The 26763-nt window shown below is 46.3% G+C and overlaps 2 protein-coding genes and 1 pseudogene across 4 annotated transcripts; 2 read left to right on the top strand and 1 right to left on the bottom strand.

The window, feature by feature from the left end:
• Positions 1-11351, top strand: PPM1M (protein phosphatase, Mg2+/Mn2+ dependent 1M). 3 transcript variants are annotated; one of them, XM_068559511.1, is made up of 10 exons: positions 1-286; positions 970-1093; positions 1247-1501; positions 1958-2070; positions 2438-2522; positions 2612-2730; positions 2895-2958; positions 3186-3293; positions 3406-3554; positions 10748-11351. In XM_068559511.1, the coding sequence occupies exons 1-10, from the start codon at positions 63-65 to the stop codon at positions 10797-10799; spliced, it is 1293 nt and encodes a 430-aa protein (XP_068415612.1). In that variant the 5' UTR covers positions 1-62; the 3' UTR covers positions 10800-11351. The 3 variants fall into 3 exon arrangements, with proteins under 3 accessions (XP_068415612.1, XP_068415613.1, XP_068415611.1); XM_068559510.1 differs by lacking the exon at positions 10748-11351 and adding an exon at positions 3903-4799 and having other exon boundaries at positions 10-286; XM_068559512.1 differs by lacking the exons at positions 1247-1501; positions 10748-11351 and adding an exon at positions 3903-4799 and having other exon boundaries at positions 8-286.
• On the bottom strand, positions 9262-26763 carry WDR82 (WD repeat domain 82). The gene is made up of 9 exons (XM_068559513.1): positions 26310-26763; positions 22103-22200; positions 19277-19343; positions 13130-13229; positions 12604-12720; positions 12204-12359; positions 11321-11390; positions 10630-10772; positions 9262-9628 (listed from the first exon to the last, which is right to left on the bottom strand). The coding sequence occupies exons 1-9, from the start codon at positions 26468-26470 to the stop codon at positions 9599-9601; spliced, it is 942 nt and encodes a 313-aa protein (XP_068415614.1). The 5' UTR covers positions 26471-26763; the 3' UTR covers positions 9262-9598.
• LOC137773245 (deoxyuridine 5'-triphosphate nucleotidohydrolase, mitochondrial-like) lies at positions 14193-15366 on the top strand (annotated as a pseudogene).

Here is a 26763-nt window from a genome sequence, read left to right as displayed (position 1 = left end):
GGCGGTGCCGTCGGCCCAGCCTCCTGCCCGGCGCCCCGCGGGCAGCCCCGGGCCGCTGCGCCATGTCCGCCGACTGGTTCCGGCGCCGCTTCCTGCCGGGGGGTCCGCTCCCCGCGCCGCGGCCACCCCGGCCCCGCGCCAGCCCCGTGCCCTACCGGCGGCCCCGCTTCCTGCGCGGCTCGGGCTCCAGCCCCGGCACCGCCGACGCCTCGTGCCGCCCGAACGCCCGGCCAGTGCGCAGCCCGGTGCGGGGCCGCGCGCTGCCCTGGAACGCAGGCTATGCCGAGTGAGTGCCCGGCCCCGAGCGGCCCCCCTGCCCTCGACACTCCCCGCTCCCTGCGACTCTCAATCCTGAGGCCCCGACCCCTACCCTGTGATCCTGCCTGGGGTCCCGTGCTGACCGAGAAAACAGGCCAAGCTGAGTGAGGGATCCCGCCTCCCCTTATGGATAACTCTCTCTTGTCGGCACTTCCGCACTCTTGACAACCTCCCCTATGCCACCTCAGGTCGGGAAAGACCTGCCCCCCTGGGGCTTTCAAAAGAGGTAGGGGCACTGGGTAGAATTCCAGCGTTCTGGGCTTTGGAGACTCCCCCCATCCCTCACACACATACACACACACATCTCACCCTGGGTTATGGCCTGTGCAGCATTGGACAGGGATTCTGGCTGAGATGGGACAGGGGATAGGCAAGGAAGCCCCACACCTCCGCAGGCCGACTTGCCCTTACCTCCCGGCCCAGGTCAGCAGGTAAGCTCCAGATGGACTGGGCCCTGAGTTTTGCTTTAGCTGTGAGGTTACTGAACAGTTAGCAAATTTCCAGCATTTGTTTGTCCAGGTGTGTGTCAGGGACAGCATGGGGGCTGTTACTCCAGAGGGAGGGCTCCTCTTTGTGTTCCAAATCTGTTCTTTGTGCCCATGGGAGCATAGCTGTGTCCCTAAAGGGTCACTGATCACTTCCTGGCCTCAGGATCATCAATGCAGAGAAATCTGAATTCAATGAGGATCAGGCGGCCTGTGGGAAGCTGTGCATCCGGAGATTTGAGTTTGGGGTTGAAGAGGACCAGGAATGGCTGACCTTGTGCCCAGAGGAGGTGAGTGCAACTGGGCCTGAGCCCCTTTTACAGGCTGGGGCCAAGATTGGGGTCAGGACTGTAGACTGAGGTTCTTGCCCTAGTGCCCTACATTCAGCCAGGGGACAACTGGGGAGGCCAGGCAGAGCCTGACGCCAAGCCCTTCCTGTGCAGTTCCTGACAGGTCATTACTGGGCACTGTTTGATGGTCACGGTGGTCCAGCTGCAGCTATCCTGGCTGCCAACACCCTGCACTCCTGCCTACGCCGGCAGCTGGAGGCCGTGGTAGAGGGCATGGTGGCCACTCAGCCCCCCATGCACCTCAGCGGCCACTGCATCCGCCCTAGTGACCCCCAGTTTGTGGAGGAAAAGGGCATTAGGGCAGAAGACTTGGTTGTCGGGGCTCTGGAGAGTGCCTTCCAGGAGTGTGTGAGTGTGACCTTTGGCTGGGAAAGGAGGGAAGGTTTTACCCTTAGGGACCTGAGGGACTCTGGGTTGTGGGGTGTCCCTGCACATGATGGTGATCACCCTGGATCTTTGGATTGGGAGGACAAGATTGGGTTGGTTGGTTTGTTACTAAACAGTTATCATAACCCCACCCATTTGTCCAGCGCCTACTATATGCTAGGTGCTTTTTACCTGTATCATCTTCTTGCACACCCTGTTGGTCCTTGGTTTCCCTTCCTCACTGTTTTGAATAGGACTTCCCTACCTCCAAAGGGATATGTCTAGATCTCCTGACCATAGGAATCCTGGAGTGATAGCTAGACTTTGCGCTGGGACTGCCATGCTTGCTGGTGGGGAAGTAAACTGTAGGGTGAGGGTTGGGGACAGTGGTATGCTGGCAGTACAAGCAGCAGCTAAAGTAGCCTTGGTTTGCTCCAGGATGAGGTGATCGGGCGAGAGCTGGAGGCCTCAGGACAGGTGGGTGGCTGCACAGCCCTGGTGGCTGTGACCCTGCAAGGAAAGCTGTATGTGGCCAATGCTGGGGATAGCAGGTGAGTGAGCCCGGAGGGTGGGCGGGGTGGGGTGGGCAGACAGGCAGCAGAGGCAGTGGGTACAGTGAAAGGGGGCTGGAAGTCGAGAGACAGAATTGGGGAAGATTGGCTGAATTGTGCACTTGGCATGTGTCGAGTGTGAAGGCAGACAGCAGATGCCAGGGAGGGCAAGGACCTCAGGGGCCAGGCCAGATGGCTGAGGCTTTACCCTGCAGGCCTTAAGCAGTCATGGGGGCCTCTGAGCAAGGGATTGGCATGGGCAGAACTGGCCCCTGGTGGTTGGAGAAGGGGCCGGCAGGAGGGAGGCTATGGGTAAGGATGGAGGCTGCCCCCCAGACTTCTCCTTCTCCTCTAAAACCTCATCCAGGGCCATCTTGGTGCGGAGGGATGAGGTACGGCCCCTGAGCTCTGAGTTCACCCCGGAGACTGAGAGGCAGCGGATCCAGCAGCTGGTAGGTGCCCTTGGCAGAGGGAGGCTGTGGAGCCCCAACTCCTGGGCCACCAGAGGGAGCCTGATCTGAGCATGGCCTCCCTATTCCAGGCCTTTCTCTACCCTGAGCTTCTGGCTGGTGAGTTCACCAGACTGGAGTTCCCTCGGCGACTGAAGGGGGATGACTTGGGGCAGAAGGTTTTGTTCAGGGATCACCACATGAGCGGCTGGTGAGCGAGGTGGGGTTGGGGGACACAGTGGGGAGAGCCCTGGTGTCCAGGCTCAGCTGTGTGGCCTGGAGCAGTCCCCTTCTACCTGGGCAGGGTGGGCCCTGTGTTGGGGGTGGTGAGGTGGTAAGTAGGGCCTGGGTTGATGCTGGGTTTGCTCCTGGTAGGAGCTACAAGTGCGTGGAGCAGTCGGATCTCAAGTACCCACTGATTCATGGACAGGGTAGGCAGGTCAGTGAATGGCGCCTCCAAGAATCTCTCTTAAATTGCCCCCTGTAGAGGTGGGAGCTCCTTTGTCCCTTGTGGGGAGCTTTGGCTGGGGTCCTAGGGACTGCTCCGAGGTCAGAGGATGTTTCTCCCTCAGCCCAGGCACCCAGGGCCACAGTCCACCTCTGTGTGCTTTACTTGTACATTTGCTGGGGCTGTTTGCTGTCACCTCACACCTCCCTTGTCTCCAGGCTCGGTTACTGGGAACACTGGCCGTCTCCCGGGGCCTAGGAGACCATCAGCTCAAAGTCCTGGACACAAATATTCAGCTCAAGCCCTTCTTGCTCTCTGTCCCACAGGTGAGGGGGCAATAGCCTACACCAGCTTCTATCTGCCCAGAAAGGCAGACTATGCAAGGTTGGCAGGAGCTGGGAAGGGAGCCAGTGAGGAAACCTTAGGCTTAACTTGCAGGTGACTGTGCTGGATATGGACCAGCTGGAGCCGCAGGAAGAGGATATAGTTGTCATGGCGACTGATGGGCTCTGGGATGTCCTGTCCAATGAGCAGGTGGCACGGCTGGTGCGGAGCTTCCTCCCTGGCAACCGAGAGGACCCACACAGGTACTATAGCTGCTGGGGATCTGCCTGGGCCTGAGTTGGTGCCAGCAGAAACACCAAGAAGTAGTTATGGTTGAGAAGACAACACTGCAGATGAGTCCGGCTAAGAACAGTTGGCCAGGACTAGAGCTATCTCAAGCTTCCTGGGGGTGACTGTGGGTCCCAAAAATTTCTGGGTCCAGACACCCATGGTCCAACCTGTGGCCTTCCCAGGCTTGTGGCTTGCTTGGCCCCCTAGTCAGACTGCATTGCTTGGGTCCTCAGTGTCCAGCACTGTGCAAGTTCTCCCTGAGGGCTGGCCTTGCCTCTTTGCTCTGGCCCCGAAGTACATCTGCAGGATGGTCCCCACAGGTTCTCGGAGCTGGCCCAAATGCTGATACACAGCACACAGGGGAAGGACGACAGTCCCACACAGGAAGGGCAGGTGTCCTACGACGACGTCTCTGTGTTCGTGATTCCCTTGCACAACCGGGGCCAAGGGCGCAGTAGCCACTGAGGATTCAAACATCGCATCCCAGAACCACTTATGGGCCAGGTGCAGTGTGAGCGTCCACCATGGTCAACAGCAGGTCTGCCTGCCCCACCCCCAGACCCAGCCCTGACCCCAACCCATTTCAAGGGGAGCATTTCTACAAGGCAGTCAGAACTGGAAGAACACAGGGAGTCCAGCTCCCCAGGTCCCCCTTTGGCAGGCAGGGAAAGAGTGCTAATGTCAATAATGTCTGGCAGAGTCACTTTACAACTTAGAATCTATGTAAGCCTCCTCAGATAGGATCCTTAACAGCCCACTATATTATTCCCAGATGGGGACAGCTGGACTAAGGGCATTGGCCAAGGATGCCAGGAAGGGCAGACAGCCTGTGTTTGGATCCAGGTCTCTAATGCATGAATGTCAGATTATCTACTCAACAACCCCCAAAGCCCATGCAGAGTGCCTTATGGGAAGCCTCATACCTGCTAAACAGCCATCTTGAAGCAGCCCTTGGAGAGAGACCAGTTCAGGTCCTACCCTGCTCCCCTCCGTGCTGGAGGAGAGGCACAGGCCCAGGGGCTAAAGTTGGGGGAGAACTAAGGGGCAAGAAGGAGCCCCCGAGTTGGCTTAGTGAATGCCCAGATTATTGCTGCTGCCTCTAGCCCAGTCTCCTGATTGCTCCTCTCTGGCTCCAGCCCTGCCCTAGGCTGATGCCTCAACAACGCCGTCTTGTTGTTCCCCATCACCTTCCTATTAAATGTTTGTATGCAGAAGAACCCTTGCGAATCGTGAATTGCTGTATAGCTTGATATTACAGTATACCTTTTGCTTTTTCTTGTTCCCTTCTAAAAAAATCACTCTTAGCCTTAGCTCCACCTTACAAGTTTGCCTATAGTCAGCATTGTGTTTTCTCTGTGGCCTCCCCAGTTCGCAGCTTGGGGTGAGCCCCAGTGAGAGAACTGCTGCCCAGGGAACAGACAGGGGGTCTCCACCACCATCTGTGGGCTCTGGGCTTGAGGTATCAGAAGGGATGCCTTGTTTTTTACGGCAAATTATAGTGATTTTAGTATATAGTAAATTTATAATAAAGCTAGATTTACCGACTGGAGACAACAAGTCAGTTGGGGCTCCAGAGCTTGCTGTTTGATGAGTAGCTTAGTTCTTCATGTTCCTCACAAGACTGTTTTTATCATGCAGCACTTGCCAAGGCTCAAATGCTCAGTGTTTGTTGAATTATTTGTTGAATTTCATGACCTCAGCCTTTCCTAACTCTTCCCTGATCTACTCCAACTTTAGTCTACCATTGAGATTAATTCTTACCAGGCAACTCACAGCCCTAAACTGCAGCCAGAAAGGACAAGGGCCAGTAGGCCACAAAACTGATGGTTAAACTTGTTTAACACAATGGGCAGGCTCTCAGACCTCCTTTCCTGCCCATTAACTCATTTTAGACTCTACTTCCTGCATGTTCTCTAGGGAAGAGATAGGAAAAACTACGAAACTACTCATTTTTTACCTAGTCATATTCCATAGCCCAGCACTTCTGGGCCTACATCTGTCTGCAGCTGGGTCCTGAGAAAATGTGGTTGGCCCCAGAAGCTCTGGGCAGCCTCTCCAGGACTCTAGTTAGGCAGCTGGCAAGAACAAGAGTGTGCCCTACCAGCCTGCAGTTTTACTTCCTCTTTCCTCAGCAGTCCCCACCCCCACCACTCACCTTCTTTCCCCCCGCCCAGCAAAGCGTAGGCAGTATCCTGTGCCTGCCAACCAATCACCCACATCAACTACTGAGCCTGCTTGCCCCAAGTCTGCTTTGCTTTGCTTCTGACCCGGCCCACTGCCTGGTCTTGCTCCTCACACCACTAGGCTGAAGCCCAGGGAGTGGGCAACAGTGGGTCTCTCAACTGCGAACAAGCCAAACTGACAGGAGTGACTGCTGCAGGGGCAGCCACTGACTTACATGTTCATGTCTCTCAGCAGAGCCAAACGCTGCAGTAGCCCTCCCACCAGGCCGTGAGGGGGGACTCTTCCTGCTTGAGCAGTCATGTTGAGAGCCTATGCAGGGCCTACCACTCACAAGCCGGGACGCTCCCTCTGCTGCCCTCCAGAGTCCTTGGCCAACCTCTAATGACCATGCACAAAGTGGCAGGCCCAAGGTGTTGCAGCTGAGGATGCTGAGCTACTAGTGAGTTACCAACTCACCAGCCAGGCAATGGGTTTACAAGCAAGTGGCCAGGCCTTCTGCCAGAACTGGTGCAGGAGCCTCAGAGACACCCCACTATCCTTGCCCCCCACAAACCAGGGCCTAGGAGGATGAACCTTATTCCAGCTAGAGGCTGCCAATCTGATCAAGGGTTGAGGTAACAGTGGGGGATGAAAGGCAGCCTGAGGTACATGCCAGATGCAGTCTTTGAGGATCTCAAGGTTGGCTCAGGCCGGCCTTTTCCTGGTCACTCATTTCTGGCCCTATGGCTGCTTATTAGAACCTGGAGTTGAGGATACCCAGGCTGCTATGCATTGAGAGCTGGATCTAGGGGTTCCTTCCACCAGCGCACAGGCCTTAGTCACCAGGGGTAGTCCCAGGGAGCCCAACAACCCTTCCACACAGCATTACAGTGAGTCCCAGTGTGAGCCAGGAGGACTAACAGGAGACAACCCACCCCCTCCCTCCAACTCTAGGAACCAGGCAAACAATGCTATGAAAACTCAATGGAAGAGGCTGCAGCCATAAAATTCTGTTTAAGACAGATAACATGGAAAAAACGTTTATATGTTAAGTACAAAAACGACATAAAATTGTATATACAGTAGAATAACAACTATGTAAACACACCAAAAATCTATGCACAGAAATGTCTAGAGGAACACTAAACACCAAAAGATTAGCAGTGGTAACATTTGGGTGGCAAACTGATTCTTTTTAAAATTCCCAGATTTTTCTTAATAAGCATTAATTATGATTGCAACGGTTTTCTTAAAAAAAAAAAAAATACCCCACTGGCTGGTGGTTGAGCAGTGCAATGTCACTGTCACATATAAATCAGAGGCTTTGGCCCTGACTCCTGAGAGCGTGGTGCACCCCCCACCCCCAGGAGAGCTTAAGCACCTCTGGCTCCTACTGAGGGTGTCCTTGCAGCCCTGGTGCTCCTAAGCCTCTCTGACCCACAGACTCTTTTCTCCCTTAATTCTGCCTTTTCCCACTACCACATCATATTCGGTCACTTCCAGCTGCATCTTTCCCTCTCCTTCCCAACTCAGGAGCCAGCTCTGCAGCCACAGGTCCCCATAAATAGAAGCAGTGCAGTGCATATTTTCAAAGGACATGGTGCCTCAGCTTTGGACACACAGGAACTCAATACAAATCATTTTCCTGCTGATAGACAAGTCATGCGTGGTGGCTCCTCTGGGTACAGATATGTTAATTATGCAGGCTTTCTTATTAACCTATAGTTCCAAGTACTTTCTCTGAACAGTTATTCCTACCATGAATTTTCTACCCTGGAAAGCCAGGGGTGGGCAGTAACAGCTCAGATCACTTGGTTTCTAAAAGTCCCTCCACTCTGAGAATGCAGAGCTATACGGTGTGTGGTACCTCAGAAGCTGCAGATTCCAGCCTATGTCTGGGAAAGACGTATGCCCCTTGCTTTTAAGGTTAAGGAACAAGCCAAAAAGTAATTGCTAAAAAAGCAAAACAAAACAGTAATTGCTAGCAATTCACAGCCTATTCCTGCTGCTGAACAGAGGCAGTAATGGCTTGCTTTCCCCACTAGCAGCTAGGTACTCTTGGGCAAGTCAAACATAACCTTGTTGAGCCTGTTTCTGGATCTGCAGGGAATGTGTTACTTGCTTAGATGTTTGGGAACTTAGTGAAATAATATGCCACTTGTCCTGCTCTAAGAAGGCCATGCAGGGGAAAAGGCAATGAGCTACCTGCAGCTCACCTCAACCCCGATGAGGAATCCTCCCTCTCCCAGGAGAAGGCAAGGAAAAGAAGTTAAGAAAGCAGGCATACCAGGTAAACAGGAGTGACCTATAATTGGCAAAGAAGCCTCAGACAAGCTGAAAATGCTCTGGTTCCAGCATCCTGTCCCCAAATGCTGGGAGCCAGACACAAAAAGGCATGCAAAAGTGACTGTCACACACATACAGGCGCAGACAGAGCATCACTGGGCAAAAAGGGGGCTAATACTGCAGAGAAGGCCCCAAAGTGCGGCTTGAGGAACAAAAGGGAGTCATTCCAAGACCCTCACTTAGCTGCCATGGGGACAGCAAACACTCAAAAGCTTTGCTTTTGTTCAGTCTCCCAAAGGGAAAAAGGTAATAGGGAAGACTAACACTTGTGGCAAACACTATTAGCAAGAATGCAGTCTTTCTCCTGGGGCAGAGGACTCTATCTCCTTCAGATACTTTTAAAATACATATATATATATATATATACACACATATATATATATATATATATACACACATACATATATATATGCATACATACATATATGTATATATGTATGCAAACATACGATATATTTAAATGAAGGTGTACACACACTGTGCTAAAATACAAACAACAGAAATCTCAAGTCATATATAAAAAGGCTAAATATAACATATAACACAAGCCTAGAGCCAGCTCCTGGTTGGGAGCTGGGGAAGGGGTGGTATCATCTGGAGACTATGTACACAACTTGTGGTGGGCAGGGAAGGCATCAGTGTAAACAACTCAGACTCACTCCACAATACTGGCCCACAGAAAAGCGTGATGTATCTCATGTACAAAAATAGACGCCCACCTTGCTTCTGTATACAACCAAACTTGGCAGGCACCCAGAAGGACTGTGTGTTTGTTTTGATGACAGGGCACCACACCAAGCTGCTGCTAAACCTCCCAGCCCTAGGAACTCATCTGCTACCCCTCCTCCCTCACCCAGAGCCTGAGGCACACCCAGATCATCCACCCTCACATGACTAACTTGCAAGGCTTCCTGGCAAGCAAGGTCCTTCTGTATCTGTCCCTTTCTGACCCTAAGATATATGGAGACTTATTTCTGTAAATATTTGGCACCTAAGTAACGTGATGGTTGTGGATAATGCCACAATGACACAGGGAGAACCAGTAACAAGACATGCAGGGTGAGGGCAAGGGGCACTGAGCTGCCCTAGCATCTCAAAACCAGAACTGTGGCTTCCCACGCATTTATGGGGGTGGGCGAAGGGATGTGCAGAATTAACAACTTCACCGACTCCTCAGCAGCAAATACATTCAAAACTGAAGGTGTCTTGAGGGCCCCACTATACCCTAGTCACGAGTCTGGTCACTCCTCTGGAGGAGCTCGGTGCAGTGACAGCTGGAAAATCTGAGTCCCGATTGAATCTGCCGCACCAAGAGTCCTTTTGAAGAAGCTTGGCAAAGTAATTTTTTTCTTTTGAGCAAATGTACAGCACATCCTTGGGAAGGCCAAGTGGAAGGATGCTCTCCAGGCCAGTCAAATGATCCAATCTCACTATTATCTTAGTTCCCTCTGAGTTTTTTCCTACTGGCCACCCTCGCTGTACAGAAAACAGCCAAGCACTATGCAGGTCAGTCATCAATGGTGGGCAACCAGAAGGCCTGGATGGAAAGAGAACATAAGTCAACTTTAAAAAGCCAAGCCCGTCTCCTCATTTCTGAGGGTTTTTCTTACCCCTCCCCCACCATCAAGGCACCCAACCCCAAAGTTGGAGGAGTTATGGCTGGTGGCCTTCCCTCCTGACCAATTGACTCTGGCAATCTGTGGACAAACACTCCCCTATCTATGTGAAAGTAAACATTGTCTAACTTCCAACATAGTGGTCCAGTGGTAAAGAAAAGAAGAAGTGCTGTCTGGGAGGTGGGTGTTTGGCCTCACAGCTAATCTACCAGGTGATCTCAGACAGACCCTCTCATTCATGAGCTGTAAAAACTGTGAGGGACTGGATTGGATGGTTTTGCTGCATTTTTTTCTGACACTGTTTTCTTTGTTTAAAAAAAAAAAAAAAAAAAAGAAATGGAGCAATGTGTTCTGGGTAGGCTAGTAATGAAATGCCTCATGCCCGAATACCCAGGTAGGTTTAGGAGATGCCAAGAGGAAACTGGAGGCTGAGACTCACTGATGCTTTGTTCTGCTAGTGTTGTCTAGGAAGAGACAGGGGCCTGGAGAAAACTCTAAGTGGTGAGTTGTGATCAACTGTACGAATTTCTGATGAACTCAGCATAACCTGAGAGGAATGGAAAACTGAAAGGTTACAGCCACAAAAGGCTGGTTCAAAGTATTTTAAGAAGCCAAAAACCTGTGAGGCATAGCCCCAGGTAGTTTGGGCATAAAACCAGGAGCCAGAGCAAAAACTGGCCTAAAATCTCCTGGGAGCTCAGAGGCGATCCTAGATCATGGAAAGAAGAGCAAAAGTGAAAGACCAGCCCAACCAAAGATCAGATAATAGAGGTGAAACAGGGAAGCCACCAGCTGAGAAACATGAACTTGGGTGCTTGTAATTGTACCTATTTAGAACACAGCTCACTGTGCTCATTGAAGGACCCACCACCCCAACTGGAAAGGGCCCCTAGACGGAGGACATCTCCCGTTGTTCACATACCATGTTGGAACAAGCACTGGCAAAGGTCATGAACTTGGGGTTGAACTGCAAACAGGTAATGGGGCCTGTGTGTTTGCCATCCAACACAGCTACTTTTATACCACTCTCTCCATTCCAGACATGGATCTTGCCATCCTCTGAACCTGAAGAGAATGATCAAGGGATATTAGCAACAGCTCAAGGCACAATACAAAGACAAGTGGCAAAGAGACATGGATTGACATCTGGAGAGAGGCCAAGCTTCAGGACCCAGCCACCAGCAGAAATGGAGAGGGAGTAATGGCAGTGAAGAAAAGACACTTTGGGAACTGATCTAGACCCTAGTTATTTGCTCCTAGGCAAGTCACTTCCCCTCTAACTTCAGTTTTCTCATTTAAAAAAGGGGGCTGAATACGATCACCCTACGAACATCTACACTAAGGTGACTGAATGAAGGGTTACACCAGTGCTTGTAGAGTTTAACTCTATGATGGTCCAGGGAAGACCAACATTAACGCCCGTTCCCAGAAAAGAAAGCAAAGTCAGGACAGTTTAAAGACACTATACCTTTGATATAACATGCTACACAGAAATCTGAGAAACTCTTATCTCAAAAGGATAATAAATAATATCTTAATTAAAACTAACAGAAATAACATAATGCACAGTACCAGATAAGTAACACCCAAGGCGGGGGATAAAGGAAGCTTACCAATCATAATAAACTGCGAGTCTGGAGTAAACGAGGCCTCCAGTGTGACGGCTTTGCTGTTGGCATAACCCTAAAACAAGCAGAACAATTCTCATTACAGTGCCATTAACAAAAAATAATGGCCTACAAACACTGACCCCAACACATACATCTTCTTCTTTTCTTTTGATTTAAAAAAAATTTTTACTGTAAAATATAGATAGCAATTTACTATTTTAAGTATCTTTAAGTGTACAGTTCAGTGGCACTAAGTATACTTAAAATGCTATGCAACCATGACCATCATCTGCCTCCAAAACCTCTTCATCATTCCAAACAGAAACTTCATAATCTTTAATAATAACTCCCCATTTCCCTCTTCCCCTGCTCCCTGGCAATCTCTGTTCTACTATCTATCTCTATTCTAGGAAACTAATTTAAGTGGAATCATACAACAGTTGTCCTTTTGTGTCTGGCTTATTTCACTTAGCATAATGTTTTCAAGGTTTATCCATGTTGTAGTACATACATCACCTTCCCTTCTGTGAAACCCTTTCTTCCTCATGCACAGTGCTACCAAGGTTTCAAACTCGGCTACCACCCCTTACAAATCACCCCCTTATCCCCAACTCCATATTCAAGGGGGCAAGAAAATGTTTATGGTCAGGAATTTATTATATTATCTGAACACCAAACGTGAGTCATTGGGTGAGAAGTGAATGTCTCAGAATCCAAAAGAAATAATGCCACGTGCAGGAAGAAAATGCAAGTCCATGCCTCGACGAGTGAGCCAAGGACAACTGCCGGTCTCCACCAACTAGCTGACACAATTCTCAGAAGGGATGAGCATGGAAAAAAGGTAGAGTATGGAAAAAAAAAACATGGTTCAAAGTTGTCAGCTCACCCCAAACGTATGCATCACCACTCCCTTGAATGCATCGATCAGACGGATGAAGCTGCCATTGGTGGAGATGAGGATGAGTTTGCCATCATTGCTGAATTTGAGTCCTGTCCACTCACAAGTCCGATCATACTGCATCTTAAATGTCGCAAATGGCCCCTGCAAAAGACAGACAGCAGCCGTAGGCCCAAGGCAAATCAATAATTCCTTCTGCCAGAGCCAAATCTCATTCTATCCCTTTAGATTCCTTTTTGACTAGGGAAAGCAGAAGATGAAGCACTGCTCTGACTCTTTCTAATATCTACCACATACCTCCTCTACTGTAGAAAAAGGCTCTTAAATGTCCATCTCACCCTTCAAAACTTCCATAATATCAAGACGGTTCAAAGATTCAAAGATTTACCTTATCAAAAGAGCGAAGATCATAAAGTTTGACCATTTCAGAATTGACACCTGCAGCAAAAATTAATCCTTCTGGATCAAAAGAACAAACTGGCTTGCCCTGTAAATGCATGAGACCCTGAGAAAAAAGAAATTTTAAAAAAGTTAATGAACCCAGGATCCTACCAAAAGCAAACACAAGACTAACTAAAATGAAGTTTAAAAAACCCAGGTCTCCATGCAATTGATTTCAGATCAACCCTAACTGTATAATTTTATAGACACTGAATTCAAATAAAAACAAATCCCTGGAGTCTAAAATCTATAGCTCAAAGGCTCCAGGAAAACTGCTTTTAAAGCACTAAGCCACAGATCATCATAAGTATGCACTGGATTAAGGTATTAGCTTAATTACCAGCTTCCTACCAGTAAAAGATCTTCTCCAAAATTTAAAGACTCTGGGATCCCAGAAAAGAATCACTGCTTTCCCCCCTTCCTTGAGAGGGAGAGTTGAAAACGCTTAAAGTGTAACTGTGAGGTAACATTACCTGGCAGTTAGGAGACCGGAGATCCCAGAGCCGAATGGTCTTATCAAGAGACCCAGAAATGAAAGTGTCATCCACAGGTGACATGGACAAGGCCACCACCCTGCAATGCATCAAGATAAATAGGAGTTGAAGCGAAATATTAACAAAAATTGGATATGAACTCTAAACCACTTTACCTGCCTACCTATATATATGTGTTCTCCTAAAAACTCCATTTTAAGAAACACACATATGCAAGCAATCTGGAACAATCAAAGGCAATTAGTATAATCAAAAAAGCAACTTAAAGCTACAGCATAAAAATATATGATTCCAATGCAAATCAAATCATAATGAGATACCACTTCATACCCACTAGCAAAGCTATAATCAAAAAGAGAGATAACAAGAGTTGGTGAGGATGTGGAGAAACTGGAACCCTCATACACTGCTGGTAGGAATGTAAAATGGTTCAGTTGCTTTGAAAAAGTTTTACACTTCCTCAAAAAGTTAGAGTTACTATATGATCCAAACATTCCACTCTTAGGTATATACCCAAGAAAAATGAAAACATATGTCAAAAAAATCCCCCGTACATGTATGTTCACAACAGCATTATTCATAATTGCTAAAAACTGGAAACAACCCAAATGTCCATCACCTAATGAATGGATAAACAAAACGTGTTATTGTCATACAAGAATATTATTTGGCAATAAAAAGAAATGAAGTACTGGGGCTTCCCTGGTGGCGCAGTGGTTAAGAATCCGCCTGCCAATGCAGGGGACACGGGTTCGAGCCCTGCTCTGGGAAGATCCCACATGCCGCAGAGCAACTAAGCCCGTGCGCCACAACTACTGAGCCTGCACTCTAGAGCCCGCGAGCCACAACTACTGAGCCCGCGAGCCTAGAGCCCGTGCTCCGCAACGAGAAGCCACCGCAATGCGAAACCTGCGCACCACAACGAAGAGTTGCCCCCACTCACCACAACTAGAGAAAGCCCGCGCGCAGCAACGAAGACCCAACGCAGCCAAAAATAAATAAATAAAAAAGAAAGAAATGAAGTACTGATTCATATTACAACATGTATGAAGTGAAAGAAGTCAGACACAAAACGCCACATATGATCTGGTTCCATTTATAAAAAATATCCAGAATAGACAAAGTTATAGAGACAGAAAGTAGATTAGTGGTTGCCAGGGGCTGGGAAGAGGGGAAATGGGGAGTGTTAATGGGTACAGGGTTTCTATTTGGGGTGATGAATATGTTCTGGAATTAGATAGTGGTGATGGTTGCCCAACTCTGTGAATATACTAAAAACCACTGAATTGTACACTTTAAAAGGGTGAATTTATGGTACTGAACTATATCTCAATTAAAAGAAAAAAAAAGCATGATTCCTTAACTAGAGGTTTGTGGACTATACTGATGTTCTCAAACCTGAGTGGTACCAGCATCACCTGGAGGGTGGGTTAAAACAGATTGCTGGGATCCACTGCCAGAATTTCTAATCCAGTAGGTCTGGGGTGAGGTCTGAGAATCTGTGTTTCTAACAAGCTCCTCAGTGATGTTGAGACTGGTGGTTTGGGCCCCACACTTAGAGAGCCACAGCCCTCTGCTAATAGCCTATGCTATATTTCTGATATGGGTCCCCTCTTATGGTTACACCAGTCACTCACTGAAAAATACTTCTTCCAAGGCCTCATCCTGAGCTCTCTTGTCCCCTCTGCTCATGTTCTTGCTCTGCCATGCTCTGCGTTGAAGATAACCCATCATCTCCCCGGCATCTGGGCCCAGCCTGTGGAGAAGGATGGCATGTGACTCCACTTTACTTGCCTCTTGGAGCATGCCACGGCCCTAACCAGAGGGATCCTTGAGGTCCATGGGCTATGACCTGTACAGTGCCTATGAGTCTGTAGTACCACCTATAGAGGAAGCCCTTGTGAAAATGGACACTCAGATGGCTCTTCCTTCTGGGTGTTAAGGAAGAGTAGTTCCACATTCTGCCTTGGCTAAAAAACGCTCCACAGACATAGGAGCTGGTGTCACAGGTGAAGATTACAGAGGAAATGTTGGTGTTGTACTGTTTCATTTTGACAAAAAAAAACTGGAGTACAAAAAGCAGATGAAATTGCACAGCTCACTTGTGAATGGGTTTTTTAAATGTAGAAATAGAGGAAGTTCAAATTTTGGATGACTCTGAAAGGGGTTCAGGAAGTTTTGGTTCCACTAGAAAGAATTACAAATGTATGCCATGAGTAAAAAATGGACAAATGTACTTTTTTTCCTTAAAAATAAAGTTTTTGACCAAAAAAAAAAAATTCTTCCAATATAACTAAATTAACATTTGCACTAGATCATCAACTTAAAAATTTTAATGATACTATAAGCCAAAATCTCCTGGGAATGCTGAGGTGGTAATAAAACGGAGTGAGCAGAATGCATATGAACATGTAATTTTACGTCAGTATTCAGGTCAAAAGCTCAGAGGAAGTCTATCTTGGCACAAGGCTCTACGATGAGAGGTAGAGGGAATACAAGGAGGAACACGACTTCAACTCTAAGGAAGCTTAACTGTCTAGTCCAGACAACTCCAAGAGAGGGTCAGAGAAGGATTTCAGGAAGAAGCAGCACCTGTGGTGAACAGGGTTTCAATGGGAGTGGCCTTTCTGGAAGTTGCCAGATAGGAAGGCATGAGGCAGTTCAGGAAGCAGCCCAGAATTCACTTCAACTGGAGTGGTGGGAGATAACACTGGGAAAATGGGTCAGGCAGAGGGAAAAGAATCTGACTCCAAGGTTTCTCGAGGGAGGCTGTGGTCAGAACTGTAAAAACAGGGTGCAGAAGCAGGATGCTGAGGGATGGGGAGATTAGGAGTTGACAATAATTTACCTGAGCTAGGACAGAAGTAAAGGTGTATGGAGCAGAATGACACACGAGGTTAAACCTAAGTAGAATCAACGGGATTTAACAACTCACTGGATGTGAAGGCAGGGAAAAAGTACTGAACAGGTAACAGAGCCTTTGAGTTGGGAGAATTGGAAGGGACAGAGGCGAAGAAACATGAGGCAGACAGAAGAGCTAGCCCAAGGAATTTAACGATGGATGGAGTATTGGACCTGTAGGTAGAAGTTGAGTCTGGAAATCATGGGCTGAAAATACTGATTTGGGAAGCTATCTGAGGTGAATGAAATCAGTGATGGCCCAAATACCAAGAGGAGGAGAAAAAAGCTAGGGTAGAACCTTGTTTAGAGTCAAAAAGAGAAAGAGAGGCAAAAAATAGCAAAAACAGAACCAAGATGAGAAGCCAAAGGAAAAAAAAAAGTTTTACTGAGAGGTTAAGCACCAAAAAAAGCCCCAGGCAGTGGATTTTACCTGGAGGCAGCAGGGAAAGGGGAGTAAACAGCTTGGCTTGGATGAGTGAGTTAAAACAGTGAGTGAGTATGAGGAGGTGGAGAAGGGAATATGCAGATTATTCTTTTATGTTTGACGGTGAAAAGAAGTGGGTGAGGGCTTCCCTGGTGGCGCAGTGGTTGAGAATCTGCCTGCCAATGCAGGGCACACGGGTTCGAGCCCTGGTCTGGGAAGATCCCACATGCCGCGGAGCAACTAGGCCCGTGAGCCACAATTACTGGGCCTGCGTGTCTGGAGCCTGTGCTCCGCTACAAGAGAGGCCGCGACAGTGAGAGGCCCGCGCACCGCGATGAAGAGTGGCCCCCACTCACCGCAACTAGGGAAAGCCCTCGCACAGAAACGAAGACCCAACACAGCCATAAATAAATAAATAAATAAATAAAAATTAAAAAAAAAAAAAAAAAAGTGGGTGACATGCTCAAGAAATAAATTTAAGATAAGGAAGATAAAGAAGACCGAGTAGGGCTCTCCTGGTGAGTAGAGCTTCCCTGGTGGCACAGTGGTTAAGAATTCGCCTGCCGGGTTCAAGCCCCGGCCCGGGGAAGATCCCACATGCCATGGAGCAACTAAGCCCGTGCGCCACCAACTACTGAGCCTGTGCTCTAGAGCCCGTGAGCCACAACTACTGAGCCCGAGTGCCACAACTACTGAAGCCCGCGTGCCTAGAGCCCGTGCTCCACAAGAGAAGCCATCGCAATAAGAAGCCTGCGCACCACAGTGAAGAGTAGCTCCCGCTCACCACAACTAGAGAAACCCCACGTGCAGCAACGAAGATGCAACGCAGCCAAAAATAAAATAAATAAAAATAAATAAATTTAGAAGACCGACTAAGTTTGTGGGCAGCAAAGTCCAGTAAGGAGACGGAAGTAAAAACAGAGGGGGTGGTTTTCTCAAAGAAGAAAAGGCTACTTCTTTCTCAGGGAAAGTGTTCTAAGGAAGAGAGAAGTTTAGGTGAAAGAGATAGGAGTTGAAAAGAACTCATTTTGGATGGCCTTGATTTTCTCAAAAAGGGAGGGACAAAGTCATCTATTAAGAATCCGGAGGTCAGGAGGTCAAGAGATTGGGCAACTGGGAAGACTGGAAAGAATTTCAAACAACTGCAATCAACTCTTAATTACAGACAGTATATTTGTGAACATTAATTTGACTATAAACAAGCAAAAACATCTATTTGTCACAAGCCATTCTTTGAACTACACAGTAACCAACAGCTGCCACCTCTTATCTTCAGCAACACAGAAATGCCCTTGCCCAATCAGAAGTGCAGCTGAAAACAGTGCTCTCGGTCTACCTCCTGTCAGGGCTCTGAACCACTCCAAGCTATACAGGGTTACTGTACATTTGCAAAGGGAAGCACCAATGATTAATATATCATCCAAGGGAAAATGTGTTTAACATTCAGCCCAAACTTGAAAAACTGGAGGAAAAATACCAGGGGAATTGAGATAAGAGACAGAGAGAAGCAACCTGCATTACAGAACGGAATAAGGGGGACTTCCCTGGTGGCTCAGTGGTTAAGAATCTGCCTGCCAATGCAGGGGACACGGGTTCGATCCCTGCTCTGAGAAGATCCCACATACCACGGAGCAATTAAGCCCACGCACCACAACTACTGAGCCTGCACTCTAGAGCCCGCAAGCCACAACTACTGAGCTCGCACGCCACAAATACTGAAGCCCTCATGCCCTAGAGCCCACACACCGCAACTACTGAAGCCCATGCACCTAGACCCCGTGCTCCGCAACAAGAGAAGCCACCGCAATGAGAAACCTGCGCACCGCAAGGAAGAGTAGCCCCCGAGGGCCGCAACTAGAGAAAGCCCGCACGCAGCAACAAAGACCCAACGCAGCCAAAAAAAATAAAAATAAAATAAATAAATATATACCTTAAAAAAAAAATAAGGAAACAAGTTTCTTGACTTTCAAAAAGTATGAAAGGACAATTATTATTTTTTAATAAATTTATTTACTTATTTATTTTTGGCTGTGTTGGGTCTTTGTTGCTGCACGCGGGCCTTCTTTAGCTGTGGTGAGCGGGAACTACTCTTTGTTGCGGTGCGCAGACTTCTCACTGCAGTGGCTTCTGTTTTGCGGAGCATGGGCTCTAGGCACGTGGGCTTCAGTAGTTGTGGCACGCAGGCTTAGTTGTGACTCGCAGGCTATAGAGTGCAGGATCAGTGGTTGTGGCGCACAGGCTTAGCTGCTCCACGGCATGTGGGATCTTCCTGGACCAGGGCTCGAACCCATGTCCCCTGAATCGGCAGGAGGATTCTTAACCACTGCACCACCAGGGAAGCCAACACTTCTATTAATTTTTTTTTACATCCTCATTAAGCTCTTCATGTGGAACACATTTATGTAGAGCAGGGGCATGCTGAAATGGGGGCCACCTATACTGGAAGGCCTCAAACATGTAAATGTACTTTCATTAAGGGATGTCTGATATTTGGGATCCCTAAATGCCAAATGTTATTTTTACTACATAGGTTTCCACTGAATATCTTTAATCCACATTCTTCCTATTAATGTTTTAACTGAGGTTTCGGTTTATCTATGAAGTCCTACCCCTGGCCTCTACAACCTCGATTAATCATGAGTTGACTGTTTAGGGAAGGTTAACAGGAGAAGATTAAGAGGTATGCCAAACAGCAGTGAGAAACTAGCTTCAGTTCACTAATAAAATCTCTCCACTCTTTCATTCTCTGGATAACCTCAGGGATAAAAGAACTATCTACTTCTGTAACACTTGCGTCTTACCTTTTGCTATGTCCAGGAAAGTATCTGATGTATTTGTTGTCATGCAAGGACAGGTAACGGATAGTATCTGTAAGAAGATAAATAAGGCATGATGATATCCTACTATTTTTAAAGGAATTTACTTTGCATTTTCATCTTGAAAAGACAAGGTCAAAGAATTCATTGTTTTCCATAACCCAAGCAAGGTATGAATAAATAATAGTGAATAACTCCTTTTCACGGGACTAGAGACTTCACGTAATTCAAAAGCAGAGTTCTCAAGTTGACAGCGTTATAAAGCAATGTTTAAAATCACTATTGCTGCCAATCTTTGGCTTCTGCAGTTACAATGAAACTTGTCCTGCAAATATGCGCCCCCCCCTCCAAAAAAAACCACAACAGTTTTAATGCCCACAGAATGGCAAACCTTAAAGAAAAACATATGGCTACTAAGGAAACAGACTCAAAGAATTAAACAGCCATGCTGAGCTGAGGATCAGGCTGGACTCTGGCATAAGATACTTTTGTCCAGCGTTCTCCAACAGCATGTCAACCCAACCCTCACCTCATCTGAATGTAAACTGGATGCACAATTTACATTAAAACTAAATAAAATGGAAAGAGAAGTAATGTTCTACTACTTCTTTTCTAATTAACCAACTATCCAATGGTCCCTTATGCAGAAAAGTGAATTATAAAGTGGCCAAAAGAAGAAATGAGAAAATTTAGGTTAAAAAGATCGCAAGACATTTAAAAATCAAAATCATGAACTATACCACGTCATAGCAGTGAGAATTTGACAATTTCCAAGAAAGAAATAATCACAGAGATTTGTGCTTGGGGAAAACAAGACAAATACTCTTAAAAACCAAATGATTCCTTCTGAAAAAGTAAAACAAAAAATGATGGTGGTGGGAAGGGAATGAAGTGCCATAAAGAACAGAACTGGAAAGTACTATGCCCCTGAAAAGACTAGGAATAAGAAACAATTGTTGAGAAAAAGGTAATAGGAAATGGGGCCAAAATACAGAAAGGAAAGCATAGAAAGAACATTCTGGAGGCAAACACAACACAGGAACAAAGAGGCTGAAAGCACCAAGTCATCCCAGTGGTTCACAGGGGTACTAATAAAAGGGCATTTAACCTGGGAGAGGGAAAAAGGCATTCTTTGTATGTTCCAAAACTAAACATGGTTTTCCTTGAAAACATCTTCAAAGTTCTCGAATGACAACTATAAAGTATTCCTGGTTGTTCTACTGCTAGGAACTACTCACCTGCCCTAAGCAGAAAAAGACTTCCTCCCCATTACCTGGTTTTCCCAGAGATGAGCAGGGCGTCGCCATCCTCTCCGCCCCACTCGGTAGCTGGCGCGCTGTTCCTGGCAAGGCAGTGGCCTGTACAGTTATCTCCTGTACCGGGTGGTATCATAGACCCTCAAACTGTACAAACTACTACCTCAGCCTGGAATCAGGCAAAATGATACGGGGCGTTGGAGGAACTCTTCAGGATGGATGCACTCGAGACAGGAAAAGCAACATCCTCACAGCAGAGGCCTGGCAGCAAAGCTGCAAGTGCCACACATTTGCCTCATCTTGCACCATATTTGGAGAATCCTCATTTAATCACCCAGAAAAACACCCCAACAGAAGAAATATACCCCAATAGAAGAAATATACCATTCATTCAGATGATCACAGAGATATATTTCCTCAAGATCCTGTTTTATATTCTTGTCCAAAAGCATCAATTGCACTGCTTACTTAGAAAACCACTTCTGAAATAGAGGCATGAAAAGTATAAACGATATACTTACTAAAAATCAAGTACAGGCAGAAAAGTCTCATTTAAAAAAAAAAAAAAGAAAAGACTTCTACCCATCTGCTCTGAGATAGGCATAACCAAAATAGCGGTCTAAGCAATCTTTGTTGAATGACATTAGAAAAATCGTACTGCTAAAAATGAAACAATCAATAAATCAGTGAGATAAGTTAAAAAAAAAAAAAGAGTCCTAACATGAAAGTTATAGCTCAATTCCAAGACAATCTGTCAACTGAGAATGACTTATCCCAGGGGAAAAGCAGGTAAAGGCAGAGATCCTTTATTAGAGAAAGAAATTCACAAGTTTAATTTCTAAAAGTAAGCCTTTATTCTTCAAAGACATTAACTTTATTTAAAAGGAAAAAGGGAGAGACTTCCCTGGTGGCCCAGTGGCTACGACTCCACGCTGCCAATGCAGGGGCCAAGGGTTTGATCCCTGGTTGGGGAACTAAGATCTCACATGTGTGCAGTGCGGCCAAAAAAAATAAGATAAATAAATGAAAGGAAAAAGGGATAAAATTCAAATCAAAGAGTGTCCCTGGAATCAAAGATAACTAAGGTCAGTATACTGTCCTTTGTGACACAGACCATAAATGGTTGGGCACACACCAAAAACTCTTCTAATGTCTGCTAAACCACCATAACTCAAGCATCTGTAAAACTTTTCTCAAATCTATATATTTTGAACGGGAAGGTAGCATTGTTTACCACTTGCTGTCAAGTATTCTTTCCTTTTATTTCTTCTAAAAGTATTCAAGTTTCAAGAAGTTCAAACCGTAAATACAATTCGTGGCTTCCTATTTCCACTCTCCACTCTAAACTGGAGACCTTGAATACTCAGTTTCAAGTCCTTCAAAAGTACTAATGGCTTGCTTGCTTCCAGCATCCCTTCAGTCATAACAATGTTAGCACAGCTAACATCATAGGAGAATTTAAAGTAACTATAACCAAACAGAAGTACAAAGATTCCGTGAATGATTTAACAAAGGAAACCATGACCATAACTTCCTAAAAAGAAGGCTTGCTTACCGTCTATTTTGTTAGAGCTGTAAACGACTGTGTTTGCTGCATGAGTGTATCTGATGAGGTCCACGCCATATTTCTTACTGTACAGGGTTCTCTTTGGTCTGACGAGGAAATGGACAGAGAAAGAAAACCATCAAAATCCTCCATCACCAAAATCTAGGATCTTCATATAAAGAGAAGCACTTCAATGATGTGGGAAGGGTGAAGATTCTTGGTAAGCTCTAACACTGAAAAGAAACAGAATTTCTTCCAAAAGGGTGGAAACAAACAGAATCAATCAAGTGCAACAGCCTTTCACCTCTGAATACCAAATGCCAAAGTTAGGAAGTGGAAGTAAATCTGAGGGCTCAAATCAGCCTTTACTACAATGTTCAAAAGTAAGCTTTGAGAGGAAGTACATCTATTTGGGAAGAAAGACACACAAAACAAGTCATAACTTACAAGAAAGAGGAAAATGGGAATAGGCCAGACCAATGAGGCCAGAACTTAAGCCATTCACTTGGAAAGAAGCTCTTTCTTTAAGAAGAAATGATTTATCAAAACTGAAACCAGATGCAAAACTGCCTTTCCTAATATAACCTAATATTTCCATCCTCTCTATCTTACAGGTCCAAAGCACTTACTGAGCCTTTTACAAGACAAACCTCACTCTCCCTAACAAAACTAGTCATTGATTCTTTTCTCTTTACTTAAAATGTAAAATCACATATTTCTAAGTTAGAAGTTATCAGTCCATTTGTTGAAGTTCCTTAAATGTTATCTTCTTCTATAGCATCTTGAAGATCAAGCTGAAACTGATCTCAGCAAAATATTTAACCAAAAACTTCATAATATTCTACATTTAGGTATAGGAGAATTTCATAAATCCTATATTAATGTTTTTCAAGAATTTAATTTATGAAAAAGAAGTTCACCCTCTCAATGTAAAAACCTCTTGAAACCTAGATGCTAAACAATCAGACGACTCAGGGAACTTTAATCATTTGCACTTTCAATTTCTGTGACTTCAAGGGTTTCCTTATATTAAACCTATTTACAAACAAGACTTCTCACTCCAAATGCACTGAATTTTCCACATTTTTACCTTTACTGAAAGATCAGATAAACAAAAAGAGCAGCTCAAATGCTACCTTGTCAAGTCCACCACCCTGGGTTCTGCCATGTAGTTACTGTGTGGTAACCAGTGAGTGAGTGAACGTGCGTGTGAATGTGTGCTTGCTCTCAAAAGATAGTTGACTTTGCTCCTACCAATGGAAACAGAAGCTTACTTATCTCAGTATTTACCCTACAATAATGAAGACAGAGCCTGAAGAACCAATGTTAAAGGAAAATTTTCAGTTTCACTTATATACGGCCTATTTGTCTCAAATATATCCATATCCAAATATATCCATATTAACCTGAGATTTTGTTCTTAATAACACAAATCTTTTACCTCATATCATTTCCTAGTTTGAAAGCAAGATCCTAATGCATCCATTTCAGAGGATCTTACAGAGCTTATGCATAACATTCTTTCACGAATATTGTGGTAAGCTTCTCTGCACAAACTATGATTCTGGTGATCAGGTACGAATAAATAATATTAAATCCTTCTCTCTGAATAATTCGCATCACCTACCACAGATAATATCCTTTGTATACTTTCAAATTAAAAAAAACAAAAAACAAAAACACTCGGGACTTCCCTGGAGGCCCAATGGTTAAGACTCTGTGCTTCCAATGCAGGGATCGCAGGTTCGATCCCTGGTTGGAGAACTAAGATCCTACATGCTATGTAGTGCAGCCAAAAAATTAAAATTAAAAAAATTTTTAAAAATCACTCAATGGATGAACTCTATTATAAAGAAAGTTTAAGTGAACAGTACACATGGAAAATATTAAGCATAAAGAATCTTGTTTTAGCCATTTTCAAACTCCCAACATTAGTACCATGTAATAAAGATACTGTGCCTTCCAAGAAAATGTTACTTTTCTTCCAATGTTGGTTTGACCTACACTAGTGGCAAATTTTTTCTTCACATTACCACTTAGGATCACGGACTCCTAGAGGCCAGAGAAGTGATCTGACCAATGTCACATACCTGGTCACAAGGCCAAACTAGAACCCAGGTCTCCTATCAGGTCACTCTCTGACCACAGATCACAATGAAACAAGGTCACAATTAATCCATATGAATATTTTAAAGAGCGTGCTGTATACTATTGTATCAATGTTAAATTCCCTTATTTGGATAACTGTACTCTGGTTACCTAAGAAAACGTCCTTGTGCTTAGGAAATCCATGCTGAAGTGTTTAGGATAAAGGGGCTTGATACCTCCAAACTACTCTCTAATGGTTCAGGGAAAGAAAAAAAAAAAATATATATATATATGTGTGTGTGTGTGTGTACGTGTGTGTGTGTGTGTGTGTGTGTGTGTATCTACAGAGAATGACAAAGCAAACAGAGCAAAATGTAACCAATTATTGGATCCTGGGAGTTCTTTGAAACAATGCTGTAACTTTTCTGCAAGTTTGTAATTATGTAAAAATGCTACATGAATGAATAAACTGCATTATGTTATAAAACTAACATTTTACTTTTAACAAGACAGCCTTCAAGTCAATGTCATTCCTACCAACCGCGGAAATTATGCAGTATTTGGAGACAAACTGTGAAGAAATGCTGCTACAACCTTCATTTTCTTTGAATGAGGATATACATCTCCATCCTCAAATTCATCCAGGGAGAGGTTCTAATCTGTGCACAAGCACTAAACATTTCAAGCAAGTCAGCTTCAATTTACTTCTAGCTCCAGGACCCCACAACCCCAATCTCCACCCTAGCTTTATACGTTACTCTCTATTCCAGGCTAATGCAAGTGGCCGGACCTGGACGAAAACCCATCTATGAAATGAATAACATTGACTCACATCTCTCAGCATCAGTCCAGCTAACAATTCTCTTTTCCCTCAGGACCACCACTATAGGCCACTCTACCACATACCGCAAGCAGATCCAGAGCCAGTTACATAATACTTTTTCCACAGCCCAAATGGCAAAAAATTGGGCAGAACAGTATAGCTCAGACCAATACAGCATTACTTTAGATAACCAAATTTACAAATGAAAAGACAAGTTCCAAAAGAAAGCTTATAGAAGACATTGCTTTACACAAAACAGACAAAAGAAACAGCTGGAGAAGGTAAAGAAAAACCCAAGGATTCAAAAAGGAGATCACAATTTAGCAAGGATTTAGAGAAAGCAAGTCTGGGGCGGGGGTGAGGGGAAAGCTGTCAGGTCCCCAGGGAAAAAGGCAAAAAGCTGTGCTTTTAAGATTTTGCAGAGATACAGGTGTGGTGGGTCTCCAGAGGACTTGGGACAACCTAGAAATGTCATGATCAGACTCGGAATTATGATAAGTCCAAGCGGACCATACAGTGTAATTTTAAAAAAAAGTATAAGAAGAAACACGAAATTGTTAGACGATGCTTTCTTTGTTCTACTAGGAGGTTCACATTCAGGTTGGGAGCGACAGCCAGATGTGTCTGGCAAAAAGGAAAAGTTTCGGATGCAGGTAAAAAGTTAACTATAAACGTGGGCATCGGGACTGAGGGAGCAAAAGAATGATTTGGACCAGAAAGGAAAAGTCGGGGGCCCAAAGAGGCAACAAATAAATCCTGACAGCTAACAACTGCAACCCACGCGGCCTTCCGGCAGAAAGGCGGCGGGAAGCTGAGGGGCAGGGGACGGGTGAAGTACCAGGGCTGAATCGAGGTCACCGAGCAGAGCGCAGAGAGAGCGAGCTGCCGCTGTTGAACGAAGCAGCAGAGCAGCCTCTGCGGTTCTGCGCGGGGGCCACAGCCGACTGGCACCTTCGACGGAGTCAGAGTAGCGGAAAAGCTACCAGCTGGGGCAGCGGTGGGCGGACCCTGCGTTTAAAGGTCAAGGTCAAGGTGTGGTTTGGCCAGAGATGCTAAGGCTCTCTGTGAGGAGACCGAAGACAGACAAAACAAAAATATGATTACTATTATTGCTATCGTTATTTTAAAAGAAAAAAAAAAGGTCTCCCGGACGGCTTCGGAGGGGACGCAGCCCTGGCAGGAGCGTGTGCAATACAGGCCGCGGACCAGACCGGGTTAGAGGGCGGGCCGCGGGGGGAGCGCAGGGCCACGACGGGGAGGGCGGGAGGGACTCAGACCCGGGCCCAAGGCCACCGGTGCACTCACTTGCCCTCCTGGCAGTCATAGAGCACGATGGAGTCGTCGTCGCTGCTCGAGATGACCGTCTCGCCGTTGGGGCTGAAGTCGAAACAGTTAATCTTGTCCGAGTTCTCGCGGAACACCTTAGCGACGCGGAAGCTCCGCAGCACGCTGTCGGTCAGCTTCATGGCGGCGGCTGCTGGAGGCGGCGGCGGCGCAGAGCCGGGGCGGAGCCCGGCGAACGGGCGGGCTGCCGAGGGGCCGACCCGGGCGGGGCGGGCGCGGCGCCGCGCCGGCGGCGGGCTGGAGAGCGGCCGACAGTCGGGCCGCCTCCTCCTCTTCCTCCTCCTGCTTGTGCAACACTCTTCTGCCGGGACTATGGGGTCTCGCAGACCGGTCCTCCTCACGGTCGCCTCAGGGCCAACCGGCGCGGCACCGGTTCATTGTGTCCGCCATCTTGGGGCGACAGGCAGAAGCTGAG

The sequence above is a fragment of the Eschrichtius robustus genome, chromosome 12, assembly GCF_028021215.1.
Source record: "Eschrichtius robustus isolate mEscRob2 chromosome 12, mEscRob2.pri, whole genome shotgun sequence".
In the NCBI taxonomy this organism is placed as follows: domain Eukaryota; kingdom Metazoa; phylum Chordata; class Mammalia; order Artiodactyla; family Eschrichtiidae; genus Eschrichtius; species Eschrichtius robustus.
The sequence above is the reverse complement of the archived record's forward strand: the minus strand, read 5'-3'. Positions and strand labels throughout refer to the sequence as shown.